This window comes from Dissoconium aciculare (genome assembly GCF_010015565.1).
Source record: "Dissoconium aciculare CBS 342.82 unplaced genomic scaffold K489scaffold_5, whole genome shotgun sequence".
NCBI lineage: Eukaryota > Fungi > Ascomycota > Dothideomycetes > Mycosphaerellales > Dissoconiaceae > Dissoconium > Dissoconium aciculare.
The window spans coordinates 940188-967052 of NW_022984955.1; the positions used below are offsets into that span (position 1 = coordinate 940188).

General features: G+C 51.9%; 14 protein-coding genes across 14 annotated transcripts; 9 read left to right on the top strand and 5 right to left on the bottom strand.

The window, feature by feature from the left end:
* Positions 1–283: 283 nt before the first annotated feature.
* K489DRAFT_200485 (uncharacterized protein) lies at positions 284–1137 on the bottom strand. The gene has a single exon (XM_033599597.1). It carries the CDS (start codon positions 1000–1002, stop codon positions 427–429), a length of 576 nt encoding a protein of 191 aa, XP_033460626.1. The 5' UTR covers positions 1003–1137; the 3' UTR covers positions 284–426.
* Positions 1138–1731: 594 nt separating this feature from the next.
* On the top strand, positions 1732–2886 carry K489DRAFT_306010 (copper-fist-domain-containing protein; the record flags this gene model as incomplete). Its single annotated transcript, XM_033600554.1, has 1 exon — positions 1732–2886. A coding segment is annotated over one exon (1155 nt), but the record flags the coding sequence as incomplete, so codon positions are not given.
* Positions 2887–3826: 940 nt separating this feature from the next.
* On the top strand, positions 3827–5388 carry K489DRAFT_379588 (glycoside hydrolase family 128 protein). The gene is made up of 3 exons (XM_033604688.1): positions 3827–4154; positions 4223–4607; positions 4702–5388. The coding sequence occupies exons 1-3, from the start codon at positions 4058–4060 to the stop codon at positions 4961–4963; spliced, it is 744 nt and encodes a 247-aa protein (XP_033460628.1). The 5' UTR covers positions 3827–4057; the 3' UTR covers positions 4964–5388.
* On the bottom strand, positions 4703–6740 carry K489DRAFT_379589 (uncharacterized protein). Its single transcript, XM_033604689.1, has one exon. It carries the CDS (start codon positions 6716–6718, stop codon positions 5045–5047), a length of 1674 nt encoding a protein of 557 aa, XP_033460629.1. The 5' UTR covers positions 6719–6740; the 3' UTR covers positions 4703–5044.
* A 230-nt stretch (positions 6741–6970) lies between these two features.
* On the top strand, positions 6971–7846 carry K489DRAFT_409417 (proteasome core particle subunit alpha 3; the record flags this gene model as incomplete). The annotated part of the gene is made up of 3 exons (XM_033607578.1): positions 6971–6990; positions 7052–7240; positions 7300–7846. The coding sequence occupies 3 exons, from the start codon at positions 6971–6973 to the stop codon at positions 7844–7846; spliced, it is 756 nt and encodes a 251-aa protein (XP_033460630.1).
* A 328-nt stretch (positions 7847–8174) lies between these two features.
* Positions 8175–9318, top strand: K489DRAFT_409418 (uncharacterized protein; the record flags this gene model as incomplete). The annotated part of the gene is made up of 4 exons (XM_033607579.1): positions 8175–8336; positions 8391–8597; positions 8652–9084; positions 9146–9318. 4 exons carry the CDS (start codon positions 8175–8177, stop codon positions 9316–9318), a joined length of 975 nt encoding a protein of 324 aa, XP_033460631.1.
* An 882-nt stretch (positions 9319–10200) lies between these two features.
* On the top strand, positions 10201–11307 carry K489DRAFT_423865 (ubiquitin-conjugating enzyme E2 8; the record flags this gene model as incomplete). Its single annotated transcript, XM_033608257.1, has 7 exons — positions 10201–10233; positions 10289–10299; positions 10359–10403; positions 10505–10542; positions 10592–10706; positions 10761–10942; positions 11011–11307. The coding sequence occupies 7 exons, from the start codon at positions 10201–10203 to the stop codon at positions 11151–11153; spliced, it is 567 nt and encodes a 188-aa protein (XP_033460632.1). The 3' UTR covers positions 11154–11307.
* A 1459-nt stretch (positions 11308–12766) lies between these two features.
* Positions 12767–13656, top strand: K489DRAFT_200732 (uncharacterized protein). Its single transcript, XM_033599598.1, has one exon. The coding sequence runs from the start codon at positions 12979–12981 to the stop codon at positions 13468–13470; it is 492 nt and encodes a 163-aa protein (XP_033460633.1). The 5' UTR covers positions 12767–12978; the 3' UTR covers positions 13471–13656.
* A 1252-nt stretch (positions 13657–14908) lies between these two features.
* On the top strand, positions 14909–16799 carry K489DRAFT_388328 (serine/threonine kinase 32; the record flags this gene model as incomplete). The annotated part of the gene is made up of 5 exons (XM_033606406.1): positions 14909–15186; positions 15257–16074; positions 16195–16326; positions 16348–16455; positions 16528–16799. The coding sequence occupies 5 exons, from the start codon at positions 14909–14911 to the stop codon at positions 16797–16799; spliced, it is 1608 nt and encodes a 535-aa protein (XP_033460634.1).
* A 972-nt stretch (positions 16800–17771) lies between these two features.
* K489DRAFT_409421 (ketopantoate hydroxymethyltransferase) lies at positions 17772–18674 on the top strand (the record flags this gene model as incomplete). Its single annotated transcript, XM_033607580.1, has 1 exon — positions 17772–18674. The coding sequence occupies one exon, from the start codon at positions 17772–17774 to the stop codon at positions 18672–18674; it is 903 nt and encodes a 300-aa protein (XP_033460635.1).
* A 268-nt stretch (positions 18675–18942) lies between these two features.
* On the bottom strand, positions 18943–19892 carry K489DRAFT_355742 (APG12-domain-containing protein; the record flags this gene model as incomplete). The annotated part of the gene is made up of 3 exons (XM_033602528.1): positions 19493–19892; positions 19139–19338; positions 18943–19002 (listed from the first exon to the last, which is right to left on the bottom strand). The coding sequence occupies exons 1-3, from the start codon at positions 19683–19685 to the stop codon at positions 18943–18945; spliced, it is 453 nt and encodes a 150-aa protein (XP_033460636.1). The 5' UTR covers positions 19686–19892.
* Positions 19893–19951: 59 nt separating this feature from the next.
* K489DRAFT_379596 (uncharacterized protein) lies at positions 19952–22707 on the bottom strand. Its single transcript, XM_033604690.1, has 2 exons — positions 20542–22707; positions 19952–20478 (listed from the first exon to the last, which is right to left on the bottom strand). The coding sequence occupies exons 1-2, from the start codon at positions 22372–22374 to the stop codon at positions 20374–20376; spliced, it is 1938 nt and encodes a 645-aa protein (XP_033460637.1). The 5' UTR covers positions 22375–22707; the 3' UTR covers positions 19952–20373.
* Positions 22708–23535: 828 nt separating this feature from the next.
* Positions 23536–25159, top strand: K489DRAFT_379597 (peptidase C14). Its single transcript, XM_033604691.1, has 6 exons — positions 23536–23898; positions 23956–24045; positions 24114–24190; positions 24239–24286; positions 24341–24359; positions 24425–25159. The coding sequence occupies exons 1-6, from the start codon at positions 23769–23771 to the stop codon at positions 25033–25035; spliced, it is 975 nt and encodes a 324-aa protein (XP_033460638.1). The 5' UTR covers positions 23536–23768; the 3' UTR covers positions 25036–25159.
* K489DRAFT_200929 (peptidase M24) lies at positions 25083–26865 on the bottom strand. Its single transcript, XM_033599599.1, has 4 exons — positions 26586–26865; positions 26364–26528; positions 26278–26310; positions 25083–26221 (listed from the first exon to the last, which is right to left on the bottom strand). Exons 1-4 carry the CDS (start codon positions 26755–26757, stop codon positions 25131–25133), a joined length of 1461 nt encoding a protein of 486 aa, XP_033460639.1. The 5' UTR covers positions 26758–26865; the 3' UTR covers positions 25083–25130.

Sequence of the window (26865 nt, forward strand, 5' to 3'; positions counted from 1 at the left end):
GATCAATCGCCCAATAGCGGCCCATCAAACCGCCGGACATTTGTTAGCGGAAAAACAAGACTTCCAGGGAATCGGGCGTGATGGGCCTAACGACCTGTTCGGGACGTGGACCACCGAAGTGACCAAAGCTGCACAACGTCGCCGTGCCACTGCGTGCGTGCCTACCTAGGCAGGTTTGTCGCGGTTGGAGACGATGTCGCAGTTGTCGGCCTACGACCACAAGGGAATAGCGCTTCAGGTGCGCACGACGATCTGTTCGACAGCTGCGAGAACCGTTTTCCACATGCGCTCGCACACTCCTCCCACCAGGTTCAGGTGGTGCAGGTGGTGATGAATGATGGATTGACGCTGGGGGCGCGTGCATACACGTCTTGTCCAATCCCACCGATTGTTCCATTGTCCAGCGCTACAGGCCCATCACACTTATCAATGTTTCTCAAGACTACCTAGGTGTGTGGCTGTTTCCTTGTCGAGTGGACTACTTGCAGTGGTGAAGCATTTCTTCCACGACATATTGGATGGGATACTGGCAGATGGCCCCACGAAACTCCACTCTGCCCTCTCCACTTGACAACCTCTTGGTCGCGGATGGGATGCACGTGTGATGCAGAGTACATGATGCGACGCTTGCTGCTTCAGAGCGAAGCGCAAGGAGGAAAGCATAACAATCACCAAATTCGCGCTGGTGTCGTGGGCGTGAAGAACGGAGGGTGAGGGGCAAGCAATCGGTCCCCTTTCCCACACGCCAGTCATGCCGTTTCCCATGGCTCGCTCAAGTCTTCTTTTCTGCTTTCCCTGTGTGCCCCTCCGCCAATATACCGTTAGAGGTAGATCGTGTCTGCGTGCCCACGTCTTAGCTGGACGTGCATGGAGAGTTTCGGTCCAGCATGTTTTGCGCCATACTGGAGTACCTAGGTAGTCTGCGAAAACGCGATGGCCAGCGGTGCAGCGGCCAGCCAGCTTACCAGCCATCATTTCGACGCACCCACGATGAGAAATCATGAGCCATCGTGTAGCAGTAAATGCCGGTCCAGAACTCCCGGCTGGTCACGCATTGTGCGTAATAGCTTAGCTGTCGTTGAAAGCATAGCAAGTATGCATAACACTGCCCAGGTGGATGCATTTATTAGAGTATCCAGAAGGAAGGATGTGAGCGGAGGCGTGTGTGGTCAGCTTAAGGTCTCAAGGGCACTTCCTCACTTTACCCAGGTCATCTGCCAAGGCCCGTACCCTGTCGCCGCGGCTTCCATCTTCCTCACTTTCTCAGCTTCACCTCTCCTCTACCTCCTTCACTCGCAATCACCAGGCTTCGCAGTCTTTCTCGTCGATTTTGATCGTTCCCACGCGACTTGTTCGGTTCGGCCATTCACGGCCACCGCCGCTTGGTGGTGTTGCCAGGGCCTTTCCGCGTCGCTTTTTCCATACTTTACACTGCGAAGATCTTCAAAGTCTATGTACAAGATGGACTTATAGAGATCGCCAGGTGTTTCACAGTATTCACAAGACGAGCAGTTTAAATTCAAAAATAACGACCCGGGAACGTTTCAAACTTGTGTAACTGGTTCAGCACTCGACATTCATCTTCGATCCTGACGTTCCAGCCGACTTTGAACGGAAGTGGCACTCCAGGTGACACATCATTCAAAGATCAATTCGTGTAAGGGGACTTGTTCACGGCGACATATTCATTACATCTGTAAAGCAAGAGTACAAATTATCAAATCAATCATCATGGTGGTCAAGGCTGATGGCTCTAAATGGGCCTGCAGCTCTTGCTTGAAGGGACATCGTGTCAGCGGTTGCAACCATACCGACAGAGAACTCACTTTGGTGCCCAAGAAGGGTCGTCCGGTCACTCAGTGTCATCATTGTCGACTTGAGCGCAAGAAGCGATCTGCGCATGTGAAGTGCGATTGCGGCGAGACGGAGAAGGTCCATCACCCAAAGGAGAAATGCATACATCTTCGTGAGGCAGAGGAACGTGCCAAGGCCGGTCTTCACGAAGTTTTGAATCACGACAAAGATGCCGGGCATCTGGTAGCTGTGGCTGAGGAACAAGGTTGTTGCTGCCACCACGGTGGCAAGTGCACGTGCTCGCTCCTCAAGAAGGAAACCAACGACATGCTCCTTGACGACATTCCTCACGGACCGGCCGTGCAGAAGCCTCGACTCGAGTCAACCAGGTCCGATGGTTCCATAACAGTCTTCGCAAACGGCCATCACAAACCTGTGCATCGCAAGAACAATGCAGCACACGAGACTGGAATGCCATATAAGATGCCGCTTTCGCGATCCACAACCGACCACACTCTACCCTCTGCGGCGCGACGTTCAGTGGACAGCCTCAGCCTGAACACCAACTTAAACATCCCCCACGCACCATTCTCGATGTCTACAAATATAGATTCAAATGCCTTCAAATCTGAGCAGCATTCTCCGACGGTACGAGAGACGAGTCGCAGTGGCTCCCTGGGTGCGAACTTCTCAAACATCGATTTGAACGCGCTCGGCCTCGTCCAAACTAATCAAAGTGTGGATTCCATCGAGTCGAACGCATTTCCTATGTTTGATCCGTCATCGGGCGTGGACAGCCAAGACCCCTGGTCCACCTTCCCATCGAGCGACTCTCTCGTCTTTCCCAACAACAATCCATTTGGCGCATGGGCGACCACATTCGATGCCAGCACTCTTGTCCAGCCCGCCCTCACTGCTGGCTCATCTTGCACACAGTCCGACATTGATGAAATTCCTCCCACAGACGACATGTACAATTTCACAATGCCCAGCATCGCCGAGGACTTTGATCTGAACGATGCTACGGCGGATGGCAATAATGTCAACCGACGCAGCTTGCCGCCGAACTTCTTCGGAAACACTGACTTCACAACAGCGTTCTCCGAAAATTGGCAGCAATTGGATGATGCGCCCGAGCAGAGTTTCGATGCCAATAAAGCAAAGTCTCCGATGCATATCTTCAACGTTGCAAACGGCGACTCGTGGCCAACACCAACCATGACCAACACTGCCCATCGTGGTACCCTGCCGACCGGGCGTCCGCAATCTCACTCGATTGGCCCGGGCAGCGCCCCCAATGAGGATGTGATCAAACGACTATTTCCTGACATTGATGTCACGACCACGTTTGGAAGTGTGCCCAGTCCAGGTGATCTAGCCTTTATGGCCATGAAGCGTTTCGGTGATGGTTTGCCAGCCGATGATCGCACTTCCGCTCCCATTGATTTCACCACAGATGAATCTACGGCCATGACATCGCAGCCATGGACAGACGGCTCCATGCCCCTGATGAATGACGTCTTCACGGGCGCATACAACCTTGATCAAGACTTTCCGATATCAGATTTCTCCAACAGCTGGTCCGGCAATCAATAACCATGGTTGGGCGGCAAAGTCGTCCAGAGATGAAGAAATGGGAAGCTTAATTTGCGCTTTTCCAGCGGACACTGCGATCGCTTGGAATTCTGCATTTGGGCGAAGATGTCATACAATTGCTTCACCCTTTTCATGTGGCAGATCTACTTTTCCTGCATTTGACACGACTGCGGCGATACCATGTTTACGAGCATTAAAAATCTAACGACACGAGATGCCCCATGATAGAAGCACAAATAAAATTGCATATCGTTCTATCTACCGTTTTCATTTATGATGTACATGTTGCCCATCAGCCTGCGTGCATGAAGTCATGATGTAGTAATCCGTGTGGTACATGTATGATTTGCCTGTCCTCGAGACGTCGTGCAGCTTGACCAGCTTGGTCAATGGAACCGCCGGTGAATCTTGCCAAGTCATCAGGAATGCCTACCCAGGTAGTCGACATATGCCAATCGAACGCTTCATAGGCCTCTCGGGTGCGGATCCTTCATATTTCGCTGTGCCATGCGTCTGTGTCATTTTGTTCGGCGTTGAGCATTGCGATTCCGCTTGGAGCCCTCTTTAATTGATTACGACGACATCCATGCCGCCCATCTTCATGAATCATCAGCCAATCCCAAAGTATCTTGACAGGCAAAACAAGAAGGGCCGACTAGAATAAAAGATGTCTGCTCATTCCAAGCGAGGCCTCTGCTGGCCTAACGAGAACACCGACCCAGTCTTTGTCTTCACCAAACCTGGCTCCAAAGTATCCTGGCTCTGTCCGTTAACCACACCGTAAAGATTGGATCCCGCGCAAGTGAACTTTTGACTGACGGCACACGCACAGACAACTGGTCGCCCAATCCCACCCAGGGTGCCCAATCGCTCGAGTTCGTTCCCATGCAGTGGAACCACGTCGCTATCGACGAACTGAGCGGGAAAGTCCAGGGTGCTGGCGCCACCGGGCTTCTCGGCTTCAACGAGCCCGAACTGCCCGATCAGTCCAATATGTCCGCCGAACTGGCCGCTGCCGAATGGGTGCGCTGCATGGAGCCGCTGCGCAAGGCTGGCATCCGGTGTGGCAGCCCGGGTATCTCCTCGGCGCCGCATGCGGTGGGTTGGCTGAAAGATTTCATGTCACGAATCCAGGCCGCTGGGTCTGATTTTGATTTCTATTGCATTCATTGGTATGGAGAGACGCTGGGACAGTTCTATGATTACATTTGGAGCACGTGAGTCGTCACCCGATCGATCCCATCTTTCTGCATGCACTACGAATCGACTCTGAAACTTATGAGATACTTTTCTGATCACGGCGTTAAGCAGGCATCATCAACTGGGACCGGGCAAGCCGGTGTGGATCACGGAGTACGCGTGCACAAATTGGAACGAGCAGAGTCCACTCGCTCAGGACCATGTTGAGAACTTCGCACAAGAAAGTGTCAGATATCTCGATACACTGGATTGGGTAGAGCGGTACGCATGGTTTGGTCCGATGAGAAACACAGGTACAGTGGGCAAGTGGGCCAGGATGTTGGACGACGAAGGCAAATTGACGGCTCTGGGAAAGGCCTATAGAGATGCGTGACAATGGAACCAATAGGGAGGCGTGTGACGAGTGAGACATGAGACGAACGAATGGTTCCGATGTGGCAGAGGCGAGGATCGCTCACGATTCTGGTCCTGCTTTTGCAGCTTCTAGATGGGTCTCACGAAGCTGAGAGTCAAGCCCCTGTTTGCCTACTGCCATGGCGCTTTCAAGCTCGCGTTCCTCCTCACGAAGATCTCTTCTGGCTCGCGCCTCCTGTCTTTCTATCACTCTCCGTTGCTCTTCAACTTTGCGCTCACGCTCTGCTAGAGCTTGCTCGCGATGCCGCCTGTCTTCCCGTCTTCGTTCGTCTTCAAGTCTCTGTTCGTCCGTCATATCGCTGTCCGTGGGCGCAGGCGGCAACTTCCGTATGTGGGATTCGATGACCAGATTCCTTGTTGAGGAAGGCAAACTTATGAAATGGAGATGTGATAGCACCTTTTGCGGCAACGCATCGATCGTCGTATCTCGGTTGAATTCCTTGACTGGTACGCTCTTCAGTAGTGTCATAAGATCAGCTTTGCGTGCTGATTCCGGTAATTTCAGACGATTGACGTGGTCTCTGTATAACTTTTCGCGATCTTTGTCGCTCATTTTGCGATCGTTTAATTCCGCTTCGCGCTTATATTTGCGCTTAAACTCTGGCCAGTATAATTTCGATGTAGCCTTGGAGTCCAGAAAGGCTAGATATGGTATCCTGGGGTCCAATTTGTTCATGGCCTGCCGATCTTTCTGTATCTGAGCTGCTTTGTCCTTCGTCCATGCATCCCACACTTCTCGCCGTGCCCGCATGTTGGGCAGCACTATATATCGGTCGTCGTTCATGATGCTCGTTTCTGATTGATCTGCAATCAAATTATCCCACGGTGTAAATGGACTAATTCGGTAATCGTCGAGTAGGTCGCGGAACAGATTTGCAGCATCCTCCTCGCTCAAAGGCAAACCTTCGTCTCCTTCTTCCCAATTTTCACCTGGACTACCATATTCACCGGGATCGAGACCATAATCCTCGCCCATTGCTGCAAGCTGGTACGCGATGTCATCTTCTCCAAATTCCACGGGTGCGTCATCATCATTATTGTCAAGATCGTTCTTTTGTTCTGCGTCTCCGCCGGGCGCTGATGTCTGAGCTTGATCTTCATCGTCCTCAAATTCAGAATCCGTAACCTCGATCTCGTCGTAAGAACCTTCGCTATCATAGGCAACTTTCGCATTGGTCCTGTCTATTGCATTCTCCGATAGACGAGGATCCTGATCATCGACCACTTCCGTTTGAGCAGCAAGCTCTGCCAGCATTGCTGCCTCATCCTCACGCTGCAAGCTTTCGCTCCTGCGACGTCGGGCCCTGCTTTCCGCGTCGTTCGCGGCGCGAGGCTCATATATTTTGCCGGACTGGTGTGTCGATTTGATCTGGGGTTGTGGTTGACTGGCGTTTCCGCGCTCCTCTTTCCGTTCTCGCTCCCTTTGTCCAAATGCTACCACACCTGGTACAACGGCTGCTGGGACATGCCACGAACTCTGTTTCGTTTCAGTATTGTGCACGAATTGTCGGCGCAGCTTTGTCTTGATCAAAATCCATGGCTCGTAACCGGGAAGAACATGTTTGGAATGTGGTCGATCTGTCGCATCGCGCCGATCGTAAGGTCGCTGTTGATCTCGCCCACCGGCATTGGCATGGTTTCTGCGAGTATGCGACGTATTTTCTAATCTGGATGCCGGAGAATGTGTTCGTTGTCTTTTGGATGGCGTCTCCATCGTAAATTTGTGAAGATATTTATACACTCAAACTGATCAGAAGCCTTTGCTGGCGTGCCATCAAAAGTTCAATTTGGCTTGGCGTCGGGGACGCGTTGGAGCTCGTCGCCTAAAGTGGTACTGCGCAGCCAACGCCTCCATCATCACCACATTTCTTCTTTTCGACCATTCGACCATTGCAACGAGCCACGACGATTTTGCTCGATAAAAGAGCACCTGACCTCATATTTCGCCCAATCTCGCCTCCAGAAAATGTCTCGCCGATACGATAGGTAATCAGCAACATATATGATGCAATACGTATAGTCCAGCGTACTAATAGCGACCATTCAGTCGCACGACCATCTTCTCGCCTGAGGGACGTCTGTACCAAGTCGAGTATGCGCTCGAAGCCATTTCACATGCTGGTACAGCCTTGGGAATTTTAGCAACAGATGGCATCGTCCTGGCAGCAGAGCGAAAGGTCACAAGCAAGCTGCTGGAGCAGGACACTAGCGCTGAGAAGCTTTACATTCTCAATGAGTGAGTAAATCTGGTTGTTTGCTATGCGTTGGAGGTGAAGCGTGCTGACGGGAACATAGCAACATGATCTGCGCAGTAGCAGGCATGACCGCCGATGCCAACATCCTGATCAACTACGCCCGTCAAGCCGCCCAGCGCTACCTTCTCACATACAACGCAGACATCCCATGTGAACAGCTGGTACGGAGGTTGTGCGATCTCAAGCAAGGATACACGCAACATGGTGGTCTGCGACCGTTCGGTGTGTCTTTCATCTATGCAGGATTTGACAAGCAGAGACAGTTCCAGCTCTACCAATCCAACCCCAGTGGAAATTACACAGGCTGGAAGGCGACAAGCGTCGGTGCCAACAATGCGAGCGCACAATCTCTCCTCAAACAGGATTACAATGAGGAATGCAACCTCAAGCAGGCATGCGAGCTTGCTGTCAAGGTGCTCTCCAAGACCATGGATAGCACCAAGCTATCAAGTGAGAAGATCGAGTTCGCAACCGTGGGAAGGACAGCGTCAGGAAGCATCTACCATCATTTGTGGGATGCTGACGAGATTGACACACTCCTGAAGGAGCACGGCCTTGCGAAGAAGGAGGAAGAGCCTGAGACTTGAAATGAGCAGCTTTGACAGCGTTCTAAGACCAATGTATTCAAAGCATGATGACGGCGTATGAGTAAAGGATAAAGGAATGTATCATGTCAAGCGCACTGTCCCTCCGAGCTCAAAATTTTACGCACATGAACTTGATCAGGTTGCATGTTGCATGTGAAAAGCAATGTCGATGAGGTTCTGCCATGGTCGCACATCAGGTATTTTACATGCGGACGAAGCGACTCTCTCTACAATCGGTTCTAATCAACCGACATCTTGCGACAGCGGTCACGTGTTTTTCTAGCAAGAACAACAGTAGTCGTCCACGCATGTTGAAACAAGAACCAGAATGGCCGACTTTCAGCCGCCAGCTTCGTGGCGCTCGGCTGCTGAAGTCGACAAAGACTTAATAGCAGCTACCTTGGTTCCAGATTTTGATCTCAACGCATCAAGTCTCTACCGATTCCCCTTGGTGATATTCCGTTGCAGACGGTCGGCAGTGACCTGTACGGTGCGTTGATGAACATTCTTTACAGTATATGGTCGCTGACGTACAATCTTCCAGGCGATCAAGAGATGGCTCAAGCATCGCTGTGACCGTTTGGCGTTACATCATAGCATGCTACGCATCGAAACCCAGCACATTCACGAGCTCGACGCAGCCTCAGACGCGACGTTGCTGTGGATGCCTGGAGTGGCCCAGATTAAGAACGTTGAAGCATCGATCTTGGCGGGACTGGTACCCAAGGATCACAACATTCGTTGGTTCTACGTAAACCATTATGCTGATAATATACTACGCAGTACGTTAGCTGACAGATAGCAGAGCGTGTTTCCAATGGATACTCTCATGGTCAGTCTAGACGCTGTAAATTACATCACTCTCAGAAAAGTAATGCCATACGACACACGTAGCTACCAGCGCTTGCTCACCGTTTTCCGCGAAGAATTTCTCCGTGCCTTGCAAGTCCCACATTCACCAGACTACCTCAACGCTATGGCTTTAACCGACTATGCTCCAGAGGTGCTAGATCACGAAGCAGCTCTCGTGAAATTATCGCGTGCCGATATTTTGCACACGGGAGAGGAGAGAGACCTTGCGGCTGATCGTTACCTCCTCGAGCTCTCGCCTTCGGAGCGGATGCTATCCGCGCTGGTGAACCTGGAGTGTGCTGAGTACTTGTTGATCAAGCGGATGTTCTTCAAAGATAGGTACTTGCACATACATCGACGCCCGCTCAAAGACAGGCCTCGAACAGGTATGTACCGGAAGCGTCGTAATCGATATTGGCTGAACGCTGACATGGCGAATCCGCTCAGAAAGAGAACATACTAGCTGGCTAGAGGATAACGTTCAATGCACGCCAGCTCAAGCAAAGAAACTGGTGCTTGGGTGGCGTGAGCTAGGAATTCTCAACGAGAAGCGATTCACCTTCCTCGTGAAGCACGGGGGGGTGTTCGAACAGGACGAATGGGGGAATGACTTCGTCTGATAGTCAAGGTAGGGAGCAGCCTGAACTAATGTGCCTTCTGGGATTTCTGAAGTCGGTTCAACTTCGATCTCGAGTCTCAGAGCACATTTAAAACGCAATTGTCTTTCTTTTCACAGTCGATGACAAGGGTGTGTTGAAGACAATAGTTCATGAGGTGAACGAATAGCCCGCGAAGTGAACAAAGTCGACACAAGACCGAACCCTACGAGGTAGGCAGATAGCGTGACAAGGTCCACATGACAGGGGTGCTATCGCGGCGTTATCGCCAATTCCCCGCAATGAGCCTGAATATGTACCACCTGCCCGTGGGCAGTGAAGCATTCTAAGGTTTATTGAAATAAGTTGCCCATATATGAATTGATGCCGACCCCGGGGAATGGGAACTGCGCTCGTGACAATCCCCACTGTCGGCTGTGAGTGATATCGTGCATCCGTGGTCGCGACAGTCTTCCAATATATTCCGACATCTGGGCGGACTGCAAACACCAAATAATCCAAGCGTATGAAGTATAGTACGTCTATGTTTACGAGTGAGCACAAAACACTAGCCGAGCCATCTCACAGCCTCGTGTCACGACCTTGCTGGTTCCAATCTGCCTGAAGCCGTCATTCCGCAACAGTAACTCGCAGCTTCTGCTTTTAATCAGTCAACGTCCAGCTTGTCACTTCAGTCAAACACACATTTTGCGCAATCCTTACAGTGAGACAATAATTATTCACTCTCTCGCTCGCCCAAGCTCGCGACCAACGTGCGACAGTCAGAGGCTGCGGCAGAACTCCAACCTAAGCGTCAGAACTCCGAGATTTGTCCTCTCTGCGTCAAGAGACAGACTGTAGAAAGAGACAAAAAGAAGTAAGAGCTATTGGAAAACCGGCGGCGAAATGAGTAGTCCAAAGCGTCGGATCGAGACAGATGTAAGCAGGATGGAATCCCAGAGGCGCAGGCATCCAAGTCTGACATGAAAGACAGGTCATGAAGATGTGAGAGCAGGCGGTGGAGTACACGGAAGATGCGAACACGCTCTGATCTCGCGCTCCAGGCTCATGAGTGACTACGAGGTGACTTTGGTCAATGACAACAGTAAGTGGATTCAAATTGGCATCGCGCAAATAGGGACAAAACTGACAGATTGACAGTGTTGGTTACACATCGCCAAGCCTGATTGGACGTGCTGACCCCTGCCAGGCAAGAATTCTACGTACGATTCAAAGGCCCAGAAGAAAGTGAGTATGGAAGGTGCGACTATGGGACCTCCAGCTAAGCATCTAGCAGCTCCCTTCGTCGGCGGCCTATGGAAGATTCATGTCGAATTACCTGATCAATATCCATATAAGAGCCCGAGTATTGGATTTGTAAATCGCATTTTCCATCCGAACATCGACGAATTGTGCGTAGCAATCCCCAACACAACACAGGACGTCTATGGGCTAACAATCTTCAGATCCGGTAGCGTCTGCCTGGATGTCATCAACCAGACGTGGTCGCCAATGTACGACATGATCAATATTTTCGAGGTATTCCTCCCACAGTTGTTGCGATATCCCAACCCTACAGATCCCCTTAACGGCGAGGCGGCGGCACTATTGATGCGGGACTCCAAAAGCTATGAGAACAAGGTCAAGGGTGAGTGCAGCGATGCGCAAGAGATAGAAAACGCCCATTTGTTGGAGACTAATCCGCTTGGGAATTAGAATACGTGGCCAAGTACGCATCGAGGGAGAGCGCCGACGAAGCTGGACACGAGGCAAACGACAGTGACGAGATGAGCAGCGTTGGTAGCTACGACGATGACGGAGAGGATGATGAACCAGCGGGCACTATGGATGAGCTCTGATGATTATCGCCGTCCTTGATACTGTCATCTGCTGAAGGCGTTCCGGTCGGGTTCAGCTTTGCGTTGCGACGTGACTCTCTTCTCATTCGTTTATTTGCTTCGTTTGTTGCATGTCCTTCACGTTGAAAGGATAGTCATAGTGATATTTAGCAGGCCCTGCGTGTCCAACGCTATTCTTAGCAAATCCAACATCCATTATTGCGGGCATGCCGATGAAGAACATGGCGGTGGCACATCGAACGGGAGGCTAGCTACATCCTGCATCCCTAGTCGCGGCCAATTCATGCCGGGCATGACATTGTAAGCGATGGACATTGTCGCGCGCAACTCGCAGTGTCGTTGGAGTCAAGATGTTCAGCCGCACGAGTCTAATGATTTCATTCGGGGAGCGACATCCGAATGCAGGCATGGCACGAATCGATTACTAGCCAACCAAGATCGGGTGAGGCTCGACGATCGGAAAAGCGGAAGCCACTTGACGATTGATGGGAGATCCACCGGACGGATCCCGACATAGGAATGACCTGCGACCGGCGCTTGACCGATGCAGCAATATTCCAGAAGCACACCGCCCACGGTGGCGCTGAAGCCATGATCTGGGCAGGTCAATACGGTATGATCATCGCGAGTGCAAGATGGGCGTCAATTCAACATGCAAAATGCATCGAAGTAATTACCACGAGACTGACCTCGGGACAACGGGCGGTAGTTTGTGTGGCTCGAATGACAAACGTCCTGCTGCATGAACGCCCGAGAGCAGAAATGTTTGGACCGGGTGAGTGTCCGTTTGAGGCGTGTTTCGGCCACGTGGGAGCCAAATTGGTGCAGGACGAGGGATGAAAATAAGGTGGGACCCCTCGTAGCATCAAATCTGGCGGCGGGCATGCAAGCGCGAACAGTAGGCATCACAACCAGGTGCGCCAGGGTCTACATCTCTGGACCGACCACCGACGACGAGCACGTCGTAGCACGTCGTACCGCTGGCCATTCTAAGGTCAAAGGCTGGTCCCAAACACGGCAGCAATGCTTGATCAAGTCATTGCTCAGAACAGTACAAATAAATGCCGAGTAGATATCGATCGAAAGTGATCAAATCAGTGGAAATTTCGCTCGACACGAGAAAACGAGCCTAGAGCCTCTAGACGCCTCCAACGTCTGTGCTCGCCCGGCCAGGTTGACGCTGATTCATGAACCAACCTTTTCGTCAGTGCATTCGGTGCGGAAAGGCAGACCATGGACCGACCTGAAATGAACATGACTCGAGTGGTAGTACTCAATCGCTGGACACAGGACATAGCCTGCCAAGTGAATAGGATGCCAGGCCGAGCCAAGGATCAGATGGCGGCCATGTGCTGGCCACGAGCGCAGTTCCAGCACAAGAGTACACACCGTAGGATTGATGAGTGCAGGATCATCATCAGCTCGTCATCCTATCGAGCGATGGAACCTTTCCCATTAGAGAGACATGACAGTCGCATGATAAGTTTTATAGGATCAGCACCGTTCACCCGATGACAAATCGTGTTCAGATCAGGCAGGCATATCTGAGAGACCCATCAAGTGGATCGATGAGAGTCGCAAAGAATCAAGACAATGTCAAAATTGTATTTACTCGACATGCTATCTCCTGCTATAGTACAAGCGCGCACACAATAGCAGCCGTCATGCATGGGCGCATGGGCGCATGGCTTCCTGCCAACACTCGAGGACACAACAGCAGGTGTCGATGTGTGCGCACACCGCCACCGGTCAGCAGGCTCAACGTCCACAAGCGCCTCTTTCGGAATGATGAGATGAGCAGTTGCGCTTCTTGGCCGTCTGAGTGATGGATTCGCAACACCGCATACATATCATGAGCGCCAGGTTTCGATTATGGCTGAGGCGGCTGCAGTACGGAATTGTCGTATTCCGCAATTTCACGTCAGATGGACACGCCACAAGTGCACACGCTCCAAAGCTGCAGCTCGGCATTTATCAGGATTGTAGCATATATAGAAGACAATCTCGAGATGCGTCTTGTCAGACTGAAAACCACCGAGCTGCTGTCGTGATTCTTCGGTTGCTGTGGCCATCACAAGCAAATGATAAGTGGATTCGAAAAGTAAAGTGCGGCTGGGGAAGCTACTGTCGCAGGCGAGGGATTGATGGTCCTTCTGCATGCAAATGCCATGCTTCAACAACGTGCTTCTCCCCTCTTTGGAACCCCGTGGCAACCCTGCACGACGGCTGCCCTGTGCTGCGCGGCCCTGGGCTGTCATCGGCCATCCTCCCTGGTGCGTACTGCTTCCACGTCCCTGATCCCGGTCCACCAAAATGACATTCGTCGGGCGAGTGACGCTGTGCGCTTCCAGGCTTGCTGTCCTCGTATACTTACCATCGCTATCTTTCACTGATCAATTCAATATTCGGCCCAATTCGTCGCAACCGAGATGACGATACTCCTGGGGTTTTCACCACGACGCCGGATTGAGCTTTCTCGACGCACGCGCGCCTCGGTCATCTTGTGAATATTGATTAGACCATCGCGCGGACGCACCCGGGAGAGGGAGAAATCCACGGTGGTCGAGCTAGGGTGAGGTCGGCGCTCACATGGCGTTCGACCATGGCGCCGGATTGCCCACCAAAATTGGCCGTGTGGACAGCCCTTTCGGCTAGACCCAACACTGGCGGCGACCAGTGCATGCGCCGGCTCCTGTTCCCTGCCTGCCTGCTGCTACCTCGTCCTGGAATGAAGGGGGTTACCGATGAATGACTGATGTGAAATGCGAGAATACCTCGTAAAGGATCGCCAACCGCTTACGTTGTGGTTTTCGTCCATGGAGACGACAGTCTGATTGCGTTCAGGGTAGTAAAAGGCGACTGCCCTCGCTGAATTCGGTCGATCATCGAGCAATCTATATCTCATCCTGTGTACAACAGCATTGTTGTCCATCTGTTCGCCCGACCTCCGCACCGGTTTTGATCGGCCAGCCGCACCAAATCGTGGGAGACGGAGGACATCGCATCTCGCTTTTCCCTGACCTGACCTCTGTCACCTGTCACCTACTCGCCCATTGCATTCCATCTACATAATAACCTTTTTTCAAACCCTTTCTCTTGTCGCACCGCCGGCAATCATCTCTCCAAAAGGCGGAGCAGAACCAAACTTTGAATATTTGAAAAGGCGAGCCCGGCGTGTTTCAGGGTTACATCATCGCCGCGAACGTGCTTCGAAACCCTCTCCACACTTGCGCGTGGCCGATGAAAGCGAGCTGAAACCCATCCGCCGCTTGTCCTTTTCTCTTCTCATCTTCGAGATCATCACGACATCCCGTTCTTGCCCGGATCGTCAAGATCGGAATTTGGATCTCGCTCGTGGCTTTTGAGTTCCCTCGTCAGGAATTTGTCCGGCATACCTCATCGCTCAACTCATACCGCTCGGCTGCCTTGCCTGTCTTGCCGCATCCGGCGCGTTCGTCCTTGCATTTCCAACATCTCGTCACCAACCTCTTCCGTACCCGACCTTGAAGGCTCTGAATCTCATACTCAACAGCAAGTCGCTCCTTTCAGCTATCCACTTGATTACATCCAGCAGCAAAGACAACAAAGACGAACCAAACGAGACCTGGTTTGCGTGGATCGCACACTGGAATCGCCGGAGATTGTGGAGAAAATAATGAAGTTTGGAGATAGTGCTCAAGTGACGCGATCGGACTTGTAATCGGACATCGGAAATACGCAACAGCATTTGCAAGGACACCTCTTCGGCATACTCAATGGGCAATTCCAATGGGAAGCCTATCGATCTCAACGATGATGTCAACCTCAATCACTTCCGTTTGCTGCGAGTTGTCGGCAAAGGCGCATTCGGGAAAGTGAGAATCGTGGAACGCAAGGATACCGGCTTGACGTTTGCCCTCAAGTACATCAGAAAGGATGAGGTTCTTCGTTCGGAAAGTGTCAAGAATATCATCAGAGAGAGGAACATGCTGGAGCACCTAAATCATCCTTTCCTGTGTAATTTACGGTACTCCTTCCAGGATGTGGAATACATGTAAGTGCCGGGCAAACTGATGTCCTCTGTCGTACAGCACTGCGATCACTCCGTGCTGACAACTCTATAGGTACATCGTGGTCGACCTAATGAACGGCGGTGACCTCCGCTTTCACATCTCACGGAAAACTTTCACAGAGGATGCCGTGAAGTTTTGGATAGCCGAACTGGGATGTGCTTTGCGTTATGTTCACCAACAACGCATAGTCCATCGAGACATCAAGCCCGACAACGTCCTCCTTGATGCTGAAGGTCATGTGCATTTAGGTGATTTTAACGTCGCAACGAATATCGTTCCAGGCAGACCATGCAGCAGCAAATCTGGAACACTGGCTTACTTGGCTCCTGAGGTATATGCTGGTAGAGGTTACTATGCGGAATGCGACTGGTGGTCGTTAGGAGTCCTATTTTACGAATGCATCTACAACAAACGACCCTTTGTGGCCAACAACCATGAGGAACTGGCGCAGCTAATCACCAAAGCCGACCCGCCTTTTCCGCAAACTAATCCTCCCGTATCAAATCCCTGCTTGCACGCGATCAGCTCGCTCCTGGAAAAGAACAAACGGCATAGAATTGGTGCAAGTGGTTGGAACACGTTCACAGAAAATCCATTTTTCCAGGACATCGACTTCGAGGCGCTCGAACGCAAGGAAATTGAACCTGTATTCATCCCCTCGAGCGAGAAGACCAACTTTGATGCAACTTACGATTTGGAGGAGCTGCTGTTAGAAGAAGCGCCACTCGAAGCACGAGCACGGAAACAGAAGCCTAGGCCAGAGCTGCGCGCAGATGCTACTCTGCAGGAGATCCAAATTGAAAAGTGGCATCGCTACATCGACACCTACTTTACGCCATTCGATTACACATCTGTTCCTCCCGACAGAAGTCCTGTAGATCCCTCAACGCAATTGCCTGGCACTTCTTCCGGCCGCCAGACTCCTCTTCAACGCTCACCTCGCGGCGACAACTCAACGCCTGCAGTCATCGACAAATACACACAAGCAGCATCCAGTCCCGAGCGGCAAAGAAATGATACGACTAGTGCTGTGCGACTCTCAGAGGATAAATTGAATCAAAATTCGCAGCGAAAGCGAAGCAAATTCTTCACGACAACTTTGACCCAAAATCTTACGAATGGTACGTCCGAAGTAAAGACAGACCATTCGACACGGTCATCAACACTTTCCCCTAGGGTATCGCCAACGTTGACGCCGATCACTCTGGCGGAGTCGGTGGCGCCGGCGGATGTTATATCCTCACATGATCGTACAACGCCTGGCGCTGATCGAGAGCCTGATTCGAAATATACACACTCACGAGTATTGCAAAACGATCTAGCTTCCTCGACGGCTGGTCCAATGATCCGCGCAAACACGTCTTCTCCGTCACAACGTCCTCGGGGTCCGAAGCGCAGCATGTCGATGGGCGGCGTCTACATCCGAGACGACACCCCGCCGAGACCGAGTGTGGAGCAACGGCGAATGGACAAACCTTCCGGTATGCTCGGCTTCTTGAGCCGAAAGAAGGGCCGAGATCGGAGTCCTAAGGCTAAGGAGCGAGAACGTGGTGTCCTGGGCAAGGACGGCGCACGCGTTGTGGTCAAGGATTGAAGTAGCAACGAGACGGCTATTTTCATAAAAGAAAATTGATCGGGCTACACGACTGGCCGAATTGGTCACCACCAGGTCGCTACGCTAGATGTGCCCTCTGAAGCCATACGGATGGGCGGCTGTGCTTGACATCAGAAGGATGTCTCTGTACGCGATCATATCCATCACACCAGTGCGACAGAGTCGTTTCACGCGACTCAACTCTTCGCACCCGGTATCCGGTCCCAGTGCATATCAAACACATGCCAGACCGTGATGCAGCAACATTGATGTGGCATTACTGGGTGTTACCTGAGAACGAATCAGTAGGTTCGAGCCCGCTGGCCGCAGGTGAATGGCACTGTGCTCAGCCTGAGTCAGGCCCGCCAGATTTCCGACTCGCTTCTGGCCTTTTTGACTAGTGATATCACACACACACACGGCTTCCGAGATTGGGGTGGAGAAGGGCCATCCCACACGAGTCGCGCGGAGGCATTAGTGCGCCCATTGCGGTCTGGTCTCGGAATTGGGGCATGTAATCTTGAAGCCTGAGGCTCCACATCGGCTTAAGAAATGTTACTGTAGCAGGCACTTCCTGACACACCATGCCGAGGACGTAACCGTCCGGTTTTTTATGTTCTCACACGTTCGCATGTAGAATTGTGTCCACCTCGCCAACAAACCTTTTCGCAGCTCCCACGCCGCGAGGATGGAGTCAATCCGCTTCTTACCCTCGTGCAACAAAAGATATCCGTCGTCGACAATTCACGACGCGCAACACTTCTCGCGCAGTCTTTGTCCCACCTCCGAGTCGACCCTGATCAGCTCCGAACGATGTCGCGTGCCCTGAACCGAACCCTGCAACATGCTACACGGAAACCAATAAACGTCACACACCCGTTGTCGCAAATGAAATGTCCAGTACAAGCGATCTTCGGCCATGGGCCCTCACCAAACTGTCCATCGGGTGTTCGACACTCGTCACACTCGCCTATGAGTGCGTCGCCGTTGCCCAAACGTAAGAAGGTCACATTGCACACCCTCCAAGCGATGCACGCCCGCCAGGAGCCCATCGCCATGATCACAGCACATGACTTTCCCAGCGCTCACGTCGCCGACCACGCTGGCATGGACATGATCCTGGTAGGCGATAGTCTCGCCATGGTCGCCTTGGGTCTGGCCGACACGAGCGAGGTCACGCTCGACGATATGTTGCTGCACTGTAAGAGCGTGGCACGAGGCGCAACGGCGGCCTTTGTCGTCGGGGACCTCCCCATGGGAAGCTATGAGGTCTCGTTAGAGCAGGCGGTGCAGTCTGCCATCCGCTTGATCAAGGAGGGCCATGTGCATGCCGTGAAGCTGGAGGGTGGGGTCGACATGGCGCCGACGATCAAACGCATCACAACAGCTGGAATCCCTGTGCTGGCCCACATCGGTTTGACGCCTCAGCGACAGAACGCATTAGGTGGGTTCCGCGTGCAGGGCAAGTCCACCAGCAGCGCTCTTCGGTTGCTCGCAGACGCCAAGGCAGTACAAGAGGCTGGCGCCTTCGGCGTAGTGCTGGAGGCGGTCCCCGCGGAGGTCGCGGCGCTCGTCACCAAACAATTGCAGATCCCGACCATCGGCATAGGCGCTGGCAATGGCTGCTCCGGGCAGGTCCTCGTGCAGATTGACATGGCGGGCAATTTCCCACCCGGCCGCAAAATTCCCAAATTCGTCAAACAGTTTGGAAATGTCTGGGCTGAAATGGCCAGGGCCATCGACTTGTATCGTGTGGAAGTCAAGGATCGCTCCTATCCGGCGCCCGAGCATACTTATCCCATGCCCAAGGAGGAGCTTGCGGAATTTGAACGCTGTATCGCGGAGGACTCAAGTGGATCAACTCCTCGCTCATGAAGCGATCTGACAGGATTTTCGATTGTCTCTGCATTACGTTGATTGCATCTCACAGGAGTTGGTGATATCCCGGGCGTTGTCTGTTCTTCCTCATGTTTATCTCCTTCTGCTTGTGTGCATCTCGTATTGATCATTTTCAGAAAGCAAGCATGATGTAGGAAGATGTATCGCGGTTCACAGTATCGCAGAGAAAAATCACTAGGTAGTTAGAGTATAAATGCAGTTTGTCGTTCCCGTTGCCTGGATATGAATTGTGCTCTTGATGGAGCTATCCAAACGCCGGTGTGATGCTGTAAGAGACCACGAGGTCATCGCCAGTCTTGAAACACTGGATAATTCATAAATCGCATCAGCCATGGTCATCTTCGGAAAGCTTTCAATTGTACGACATAGGCAGAGTCGAGACAAACCAAGGCTGATCAAGGACAAGGTAACGTGAGAAAGCAAGCGCGGCAAACACTCACCCGCCATAAATTACCCACTCCCTCGTCAAGACCAGGAGCGAATACCGAATTGACATAGCAAAATACCGCCTCGTGATCCTTGAGCGCCAACTTCTTTCGCAGGAATCGCACGATATACTCGAACCGTTGATGGCTCGCGCACTTGAATCGCGGTTGGCGCAGCTGTGGCGTATTTGGTAGTGGCGAAAGGCGGATGGTAACTATCCATTTCCTATTCAGTCCATGTTTCCACACACGAGTGTGAAGGATAGCATAGGAATGGAGGGTATCCAAAAGGACCGATCGTTTAAAAAGCCCAAAGCTGAGCTCACGATTGGTAGACGATCACACAGTGTTCTTTCTCATTGTGCGTACCTTTTTCTTGTTCCAATGCGCCCGCAGTTTCGAGCGCCTGATGGGCGTCTTTGGGGAGATGCTCGAGCACGACTGAGGCGGCCATCGTCATGGGAAGGTCGGCGGCTGCGTCGTCTTCGTCGTCGAGGGCCGGTGGGGCCTCGGGCGAAGGCGGCGCCAGAGGCTGTGTTGATGGCGACGATGACGATGCCATAACTTTGTTTCACGACAAAGCTCGGAAGCGCGTTGTATATCGCGTACAAACAGATAAGAGTTCGATTAAAAGTCAGAGTGTACAATGGACTGGTCTGCTAAATGTCGTGTATTCAAAATGGTGCTACATGGCTTGTGTCCGGGGGCAGCTGGGAAGCTTGGAGAGCTGATGCTGTTGATAAAGAGATATTATTTCACCATGCAGGTTAGCCCATGAACACATCTAGCACAGCAATCATTCACACAACATCAGAAGCTGATAAGATGCACGATAGAGTAGCATGGTTCTGAAACACTCAATTCGAGCGCAATATTGGTCTGGTGCATCAATTCTAATGCCAATTGGTGACCGAGAAGACCCGTGGTTTCTTTTTCAAAATATATTGATTCGCTAAGACAGGCGCTTCTAATGCTATCGCTCTAATACAATGCATTACATGATAACGTTAATTGTGCTGACGGACCTCAAAGGTCCGTAGATGCCGACTCTGTGCACCATCAGTGAGGTTGTGCCGTAGTGTTGGCTATATCGATAATGATTAAGGACAAGGGCGAAAGCACACATGCTGAAATACTTCTGCTGATCATAATCCCTAGAAGTGAATGGCTTCGATGACCGACACGTCGAGATCAGTCGAGGTAATAGCCTTCCAGGAGGGTCCTAACGAGCAAGGTGCGCACGAAGTCTTTCAGGCTCGTTTGTGAGGTCGTTTGAGTAGGTTGAGGAGGTCATCGAGTTCGGCCCAGTTGTCTTTGGTCAACGCGAACTTTCGGTGCTTGCGAGAGACAACATGCTGAACAGTAGGTTAGTAAAAGTCTCAAGTGCGAGGAATAGATTCGTTCAAGATACAACTTACCTTGTCGAAGTCGTCGAATTTGTCGCGACAATTCTCACAGTAACCCGCTTTAGGCTCTCTATCGATGACCTTTTTCTTCTTGGGTAGAGTCTCGACCCTGTTTTCATGGTCGTCGTTGTCCTCGTGGAGGACACCCAGTGTCTCTTGAGCCTTGCGCTTCGCAGCACGAGGAGGCGGTCCAGGCTCTTCGTTGATAGCTGCTCTCACATCGTGCATGTATGACGAAGATCCCCTCTCCAGCACCTTCCGTTTGAGAATGGACACTTCCTTGGTGTCACCCACACGTCGATTGATACCAGGAGCGGTTGAAGAGATTGCAGCAGATGAGATGACTTGCGATCGAATCGCCGAAGTGATGTTGGATTGCTGTACACCCGAAGCGACCGGCTCTCCAGCGACTAGACGTGGCAAGCCTCGCATATTGGCCTGTGTGCTCCCGAACATTGGTGGCATGTTGTCGATAGACGAATTTCTCTTCGTCGAAATGGCGTCTAGACCGTTGAATGCATCATTCTTGCTGCTCTGTGATAGCTTGCGCGGCGAGCGACGTAGGTTGAGTTCTCGCTCCCCAGGAGCTTGTGGTGCGACGAGTCGGTAAGCTCTCCCGTCATTCTGCTTGTGAAAAGCTTCAGGCTTGACCTGCGCCTCTTGTTCTCGGTTTTCCATTCTCTTCTTATAGGCTGGATCCTCGATGAATGGACAACGTCCGATTGGTGTTAGTCTGAATTGAGGCCATTTTCCTTCTTCGCGGTTTGCGGGTTTGGTATACTCTCGAGCCATGGTAGGCTTTGTCTTCTCGTCCATATCGTGTATGTAAATAAAGCATCCACGAAGCGTAACCATATCTTGCGTCACTACAGTCATGTCTCTGTCAGCCGGCCCGTTGACTTTTTCATTCCTGAGCAGTTGCTCCAGGTCGGCTGTCTGGGCAGGCTTGACAGAGTGTCGAATATTATGGACTTGGACACGGTGGTCAACGGCGACGCCATCCCCTGTGTCAGTCTCAAGGATAGTGCTCAGAACGCGCTGGAGTTTCTCGAGCGCCCATATCTTGATGCCCAGACCGCGAGCACGTGTCAAGATGTCTGCGGTCTGCGTAGAAGGTCGTCGACTCTCCAATCCCAGTTGGTTGGAAGCCGATATTGCCTGAGAACGCCGATGGAGATGGACGTCGAAGAGGTTGGCCCCACGGCGTGGATCATTGGCAAGCGATGCAGGCTGAGCAGATTTCAGAGCGGCGTTAACATTCTTGAGGTTGTCGTCGATTGCAGCGCTTGAATTTTCCGGCGGTATTGGGCGAGTGGTGACGACGTGAGTGACTGCCTTTGAGAAGAATTGATCTTCTCTTGCGCCGAGGGACAGGATCTGACGCATAGCTTTGAAGCGGGCATCTTCTGGGACACCATCGAAGTAGAAGACAAATTGTGGAAACTGCTTCCGGTAATGTCTCTGCCATTGTCGGACAGACTCGATGCCATTCCCTTGTGTCTTTTCCACAACTTGCTTTGGCTTTGTTTGAGCAATCGGTTTCTTATCCCGAGACGACACAAGCCTCCTCTCAAATGCAGTCGGCGGTGCTGCAGTGGTGCGCTTTGCAAAAGGTTCATCGAGGCGATCCCTCCCTCGGGCAGACACGCCAGGTCTTGTGATGGGATCGACATTCTCCAAATGATGAGCAGACGCGTCCAGGATCTGCTTTTTCAATGGCGGTTGCCCGTACACCGTGTCTCTCAATTCTCCTGCTTTTCGCTTCCCGCTCCCGAGGGTGTTTGTGCGCATCGGTGAGTTGACAGCATTGGGCACGTCTGCCAATGGCAGCCTTCTGCTCGCCATGTTCATTCCAGGCACTTCTTGTGGAGAATGGATTGCTACTGCCATGCGTAGCGGACGTGTTGTGTGGACTTAATCAGCGAGCGAAATGAGAGCGTATCGTTCGCAAGCCAGCCAAAACCTGTGGGGAAAGCACGCGTCCTGTGACGCGCTTTGTCACTCGAGAGTGACGACCGGGACCATTGCGTCAGGGTGGACAGACTGGCAAGAACCAAGATGGCGTGCAGCACGTGTAGCAGAACAGGCCAGATGTCCAGGCAATGCCCAACTATTATTATTATGGAAATGTATTGGAGAAGGCGGATTGCTCGCGTGTGAATATGATGTGCACGCACGTCCACTCGTTTGGTGGTTGGTGCTGGCGTTGTTTATTGGCTTAGGTCATCAGCCGGTCGACGTTGCTGGGATGGGCGTCGGTCCAAACTTGAAGCGGCTTGGTCATGAAATCTCTCGACAATTCATGACTTTCCACCCACCTAGGTAGTCCTGTTATTATGAAAGGAGCGAGCCCTGGGGTAATTTATGCACACACATACACGTAGGACCGACTTCGCTCCCTCACGTACGATTTATCATTGTTATCATACACGTTCAAACCGCGCATGTCACGTATAGTAACACCCAGTGCTAACCACAATACTTCTCCACCGGAACATTCAACTGATTTCGAGCAAGAATGTACGAATACGTTTCTGTAGAGTATTCGAATCTCGCAGGCAGCGAACAGCACTGTACTTTACAAGATATCGTTTCGATATGCTGTACAAGCAAAAGAGCGTGAAAGGCAGATCCGTGGTCTGTTTCTATGTCGTCACTGGCGATTTGAAAAAAAAAATGGCTGTGGATGCTGTTGACATGTTTGATCCAAGAAGAAGGACGGATGGATCTGGGCTCGATCGATCCACCCAAGCAGAGTGGAGGGCATGTAAAGGGAAAACAAACACGTGAAACCCTTGGCCAGAAACCCAATGATTTCCATGGTTATTATTGTAAATGAGATGCTGTGTGCCTGCTAGGTATGATTTCGAGACTGTGACACCATTGAGGCTTCAAGTGGGGCGTCATTCCCAAGGGAATGCGTGGCCTGGAGCTGCACCAAGCCTTCTCACTTCATCAAGCATTGATTGCGACGCAGCCGCTTGCTGCAATAACAAATCAGGGCCCCGCATGAACAGAACTCCGTCGGGTCGGGTACGGAAATCAAAGCTCTCAGCTATTGTCCTCTATTGATCGATCCTCATCCAACTCAGATATCCTCTGTGTTCTTCACTTCGTTAATCTCCGTGCAAGACCACAGTACTTCCGACAACCCTTGTTGGACGTTGTCGTTTTGGGGCAACCCTAGGGTAACCACAGGCGCAGTCTGATCGAACAAGCAAGTGCCGCAAGAAACGGTCATGTCTTACGACGGAGGCTACCAGAGGAAGAAGTCTCTATTGATTGGAATCAACTATGTCGGTAGCCAACATGCTCTGCAAGGCTGTCACCAGGATGTGAGCAATATTCAAGAGTTTCTCGATGCCAATGGTGCTGCAGCTCAAACTTCAACATGCTCGAGATCTTCGGTGTTGACCACCCTTTCAGGCTACTCAAGGAATGCACGAGATCAAGTCGTTCTTCGTGACGATGATCGGACTGATCCTTCAGGACCGTTCTGGCCAAATGGCCACAATCGTAAGAACTCAATATCCTCGTTAGTAACTACCGGCGCGTCGACTTACACTGCCCCTTGCTCGCGTCAGTGCTGGCAGCGATGAGTTGGCTTGTGTCTGAACCGGGAACGACGAATTTCTTGCACTACAGCGGCCATGGTGGTCAGGTACGGCCCTCAACGATCGATTTTACGATCTGTCTAATGTTGCACCAGGTAGCTGATACGGGCGGTGTCCGGGTTTCTGGATTTGACGACACTATCGTAAGATTGCTTGGCGCCTGAACTCGTAATTCTCATGCTGACCAAGATCACAAGGTTCCATATGACTTTGAGAGTATGTGTTCTCCGTTCATGTGCAATGCGGTGCTATTCTGGTGACACCCCTAACACGATTGATAGGCAATGGTCAGATTCCCAGCGGAATTCTTCATCGCGCCCTCGTCACGGCTCTTCCACCCGATAGCACCCTCTTCATCATATTTGACTGCTGCCACAGCGGTTCTGCTGTCGAATTGCCATATATCTATCGAAGTGATGAGGACGGCAACATCTCCGTCTTAGACAACGTCCAGGCCGGCATGCAGCTTCTCGGCGAAGCCACACACCTGATCCAGGGTGGGTTCAATATGAGCAATATCGGCGAAGCGCGTCAACTGTTCGCCGGTGCACAGTCATTCTTCAAAAGTTTGACGCATCAGCAGCCCGATGCGGATCAATATGGGCTGAGCCAGCAGGACTTCGCGGCTGAATATCAATCCGAGCAGCCAAAGCAGGTGTGGATGTATTCTGGCTGCCGTGATGATCAGACCTCTGCAGATGCCTCCATTGCTGGCAGTCATGTCGGCGCCATGTCTTGGGCTTTCCTGGAGTGTATGAAGACATGGGGTCCGCGCCAATCGTACATCGCAGTTCTGCAGAATACGCGACAGATCCTCGCTGGACGTTACGCACAGATCCCGCAACTCAGCGTCGGCTACCAGCAGGATTTGAACTATGAGATCCGAGTATAACGCTTCAGTCTGAACGAGGCGAGCGTTCCGTGGGTTGCGCTATAGAATGTTGGATAAGACTGTTGTAAAGATACAGATTAGAAGTACAATTGGTATCACGCTCGCAAAGACTCTATCTCGTCAACTTCCTTGACGGCTAGCTTCGTCAAGACTTCGACTTCTTCCTTTCCGATCACGACCGAATCCTCAATACGGATCCCGAGCCCTCTGAAATGCTCAGGCCAACGGTCTTCGTCCGGGACATAGATCCCCGGTTCTATGGTGATGCACTGATTCTGCATCAAGAGCTCGGTCCGAGAATGTCCGGGTGCGTCGTGCACGTCAAGGCCAATGTAGTGACCCACGTGATGCGGAAACAGCTTGTCCAGAACTTCGTGGCCTTTCGGGAATCCGAGCGCCTTGAGGCCATCGCGGAGGCCGTTCTCACAAATCTGGTGGAGTTTATCGAGCGACATATTTGAGTCCTCCCGACAGAGGCTAATACAGCTTTTTTGCACCGACAAGATCATGTTGTACATGTCTCGTTGAGCGTCGGTAAAGCGACCATTGACCGGCCATGATCGAGTGATGTCCGATATGTATCCGCCGTACTCTCCACCCGCATCAACCAGAACCATTTCGCCATCATGTAACAATTCGTCATTGCGAACATAATGTATAGCCAGGGCGTTTTTACCGCCAGCAATTACAGGCACGTATGCCTCTCCATCCAGACCCTGGCTTCGATATCCGTAGGACAGATCTGCCCAGAGTTGTTTCTCGCTCGTGTGGGTCCCTCGCATAGCTTGTGTCATGACAATTCCGGATATATCACTAGCTCGGCGCATACAGTCCAGTTCCGCAGGGCTCTTGTTGACTCGAAGCTCATTAATGAGAGGTCGCAGTCGCCGCACGCTCGAACTCTTCAAGGCTTGGGCTAAACCGTCAACTTTGGTCGAGCCGATGACGAAACGTTCGAAAGCGCTCCGGGGCCGCGTCGAGCCGATATCAGTATATACCTCGCTAGCCCCTGCTAGGATGGCTGGCAATGTGTTGGCGATGTTCCCAATGTCGCCTGCCTCGTCCGCGTTGAACACGTCCTGTGCTGCCTGCACGCCTGATCTTGCACCGTCCCATTTCTCTGCCTTCTCATCCTTGGGTCGAACGAATAGATGGAATGTGTACTCTACATCCGACTGTCCTTTCTCTAGTTGAAGTCAGCATCGCGACAAGTTTGTGGTTCATTGTTCTTTGACGACTGACCAATGACGGCCACGGCTTCGGGTTCATTGAAACCTGTATGTGAAAGTCAGCCGAGTTTCGCACAGAGTAGAGTCGCGGCCATATACCGGTCAAATAAAGGAAGTATGGGTCTTGGTGGAACTCATAGAAAACGCTGCCTGATCGATATTTCAAGTCGGCTGCTGCGAGCACGGCGATGCTGTTCTGTGGGAGTTGCTTTGCAAGAGCTGCTCTGCGGTGATGATACTCGAGAGCGCTGATACCGGGTGTCACTACACGATCACATCAGCCAGGGACAACTTTGCTACCGTCGAGTACATGTCACTCACGCTCGCCGGGCTTGAGGATATGTGGATGGGTCTCGTGCACCGGCTGCCCGAACTGCACGTCTGCAGCACGAACAGATGCACTTTTGCGTGCATCACCCCAAAACGACCGTGTCGAGTTTCTGAATGTCCGTCGACATACTGAGCGCAATGCCGGCGCCAGATGCGTCGTCATGGCTCTGTGAGCATGCGACACCTAGAACGTCCCGGGCCTGATCCAGTAGTGGGTGAATAATTCCGTGACTTTTGACAAGCGCTCCCGCCTCCGCATTGCCCGTTTCGC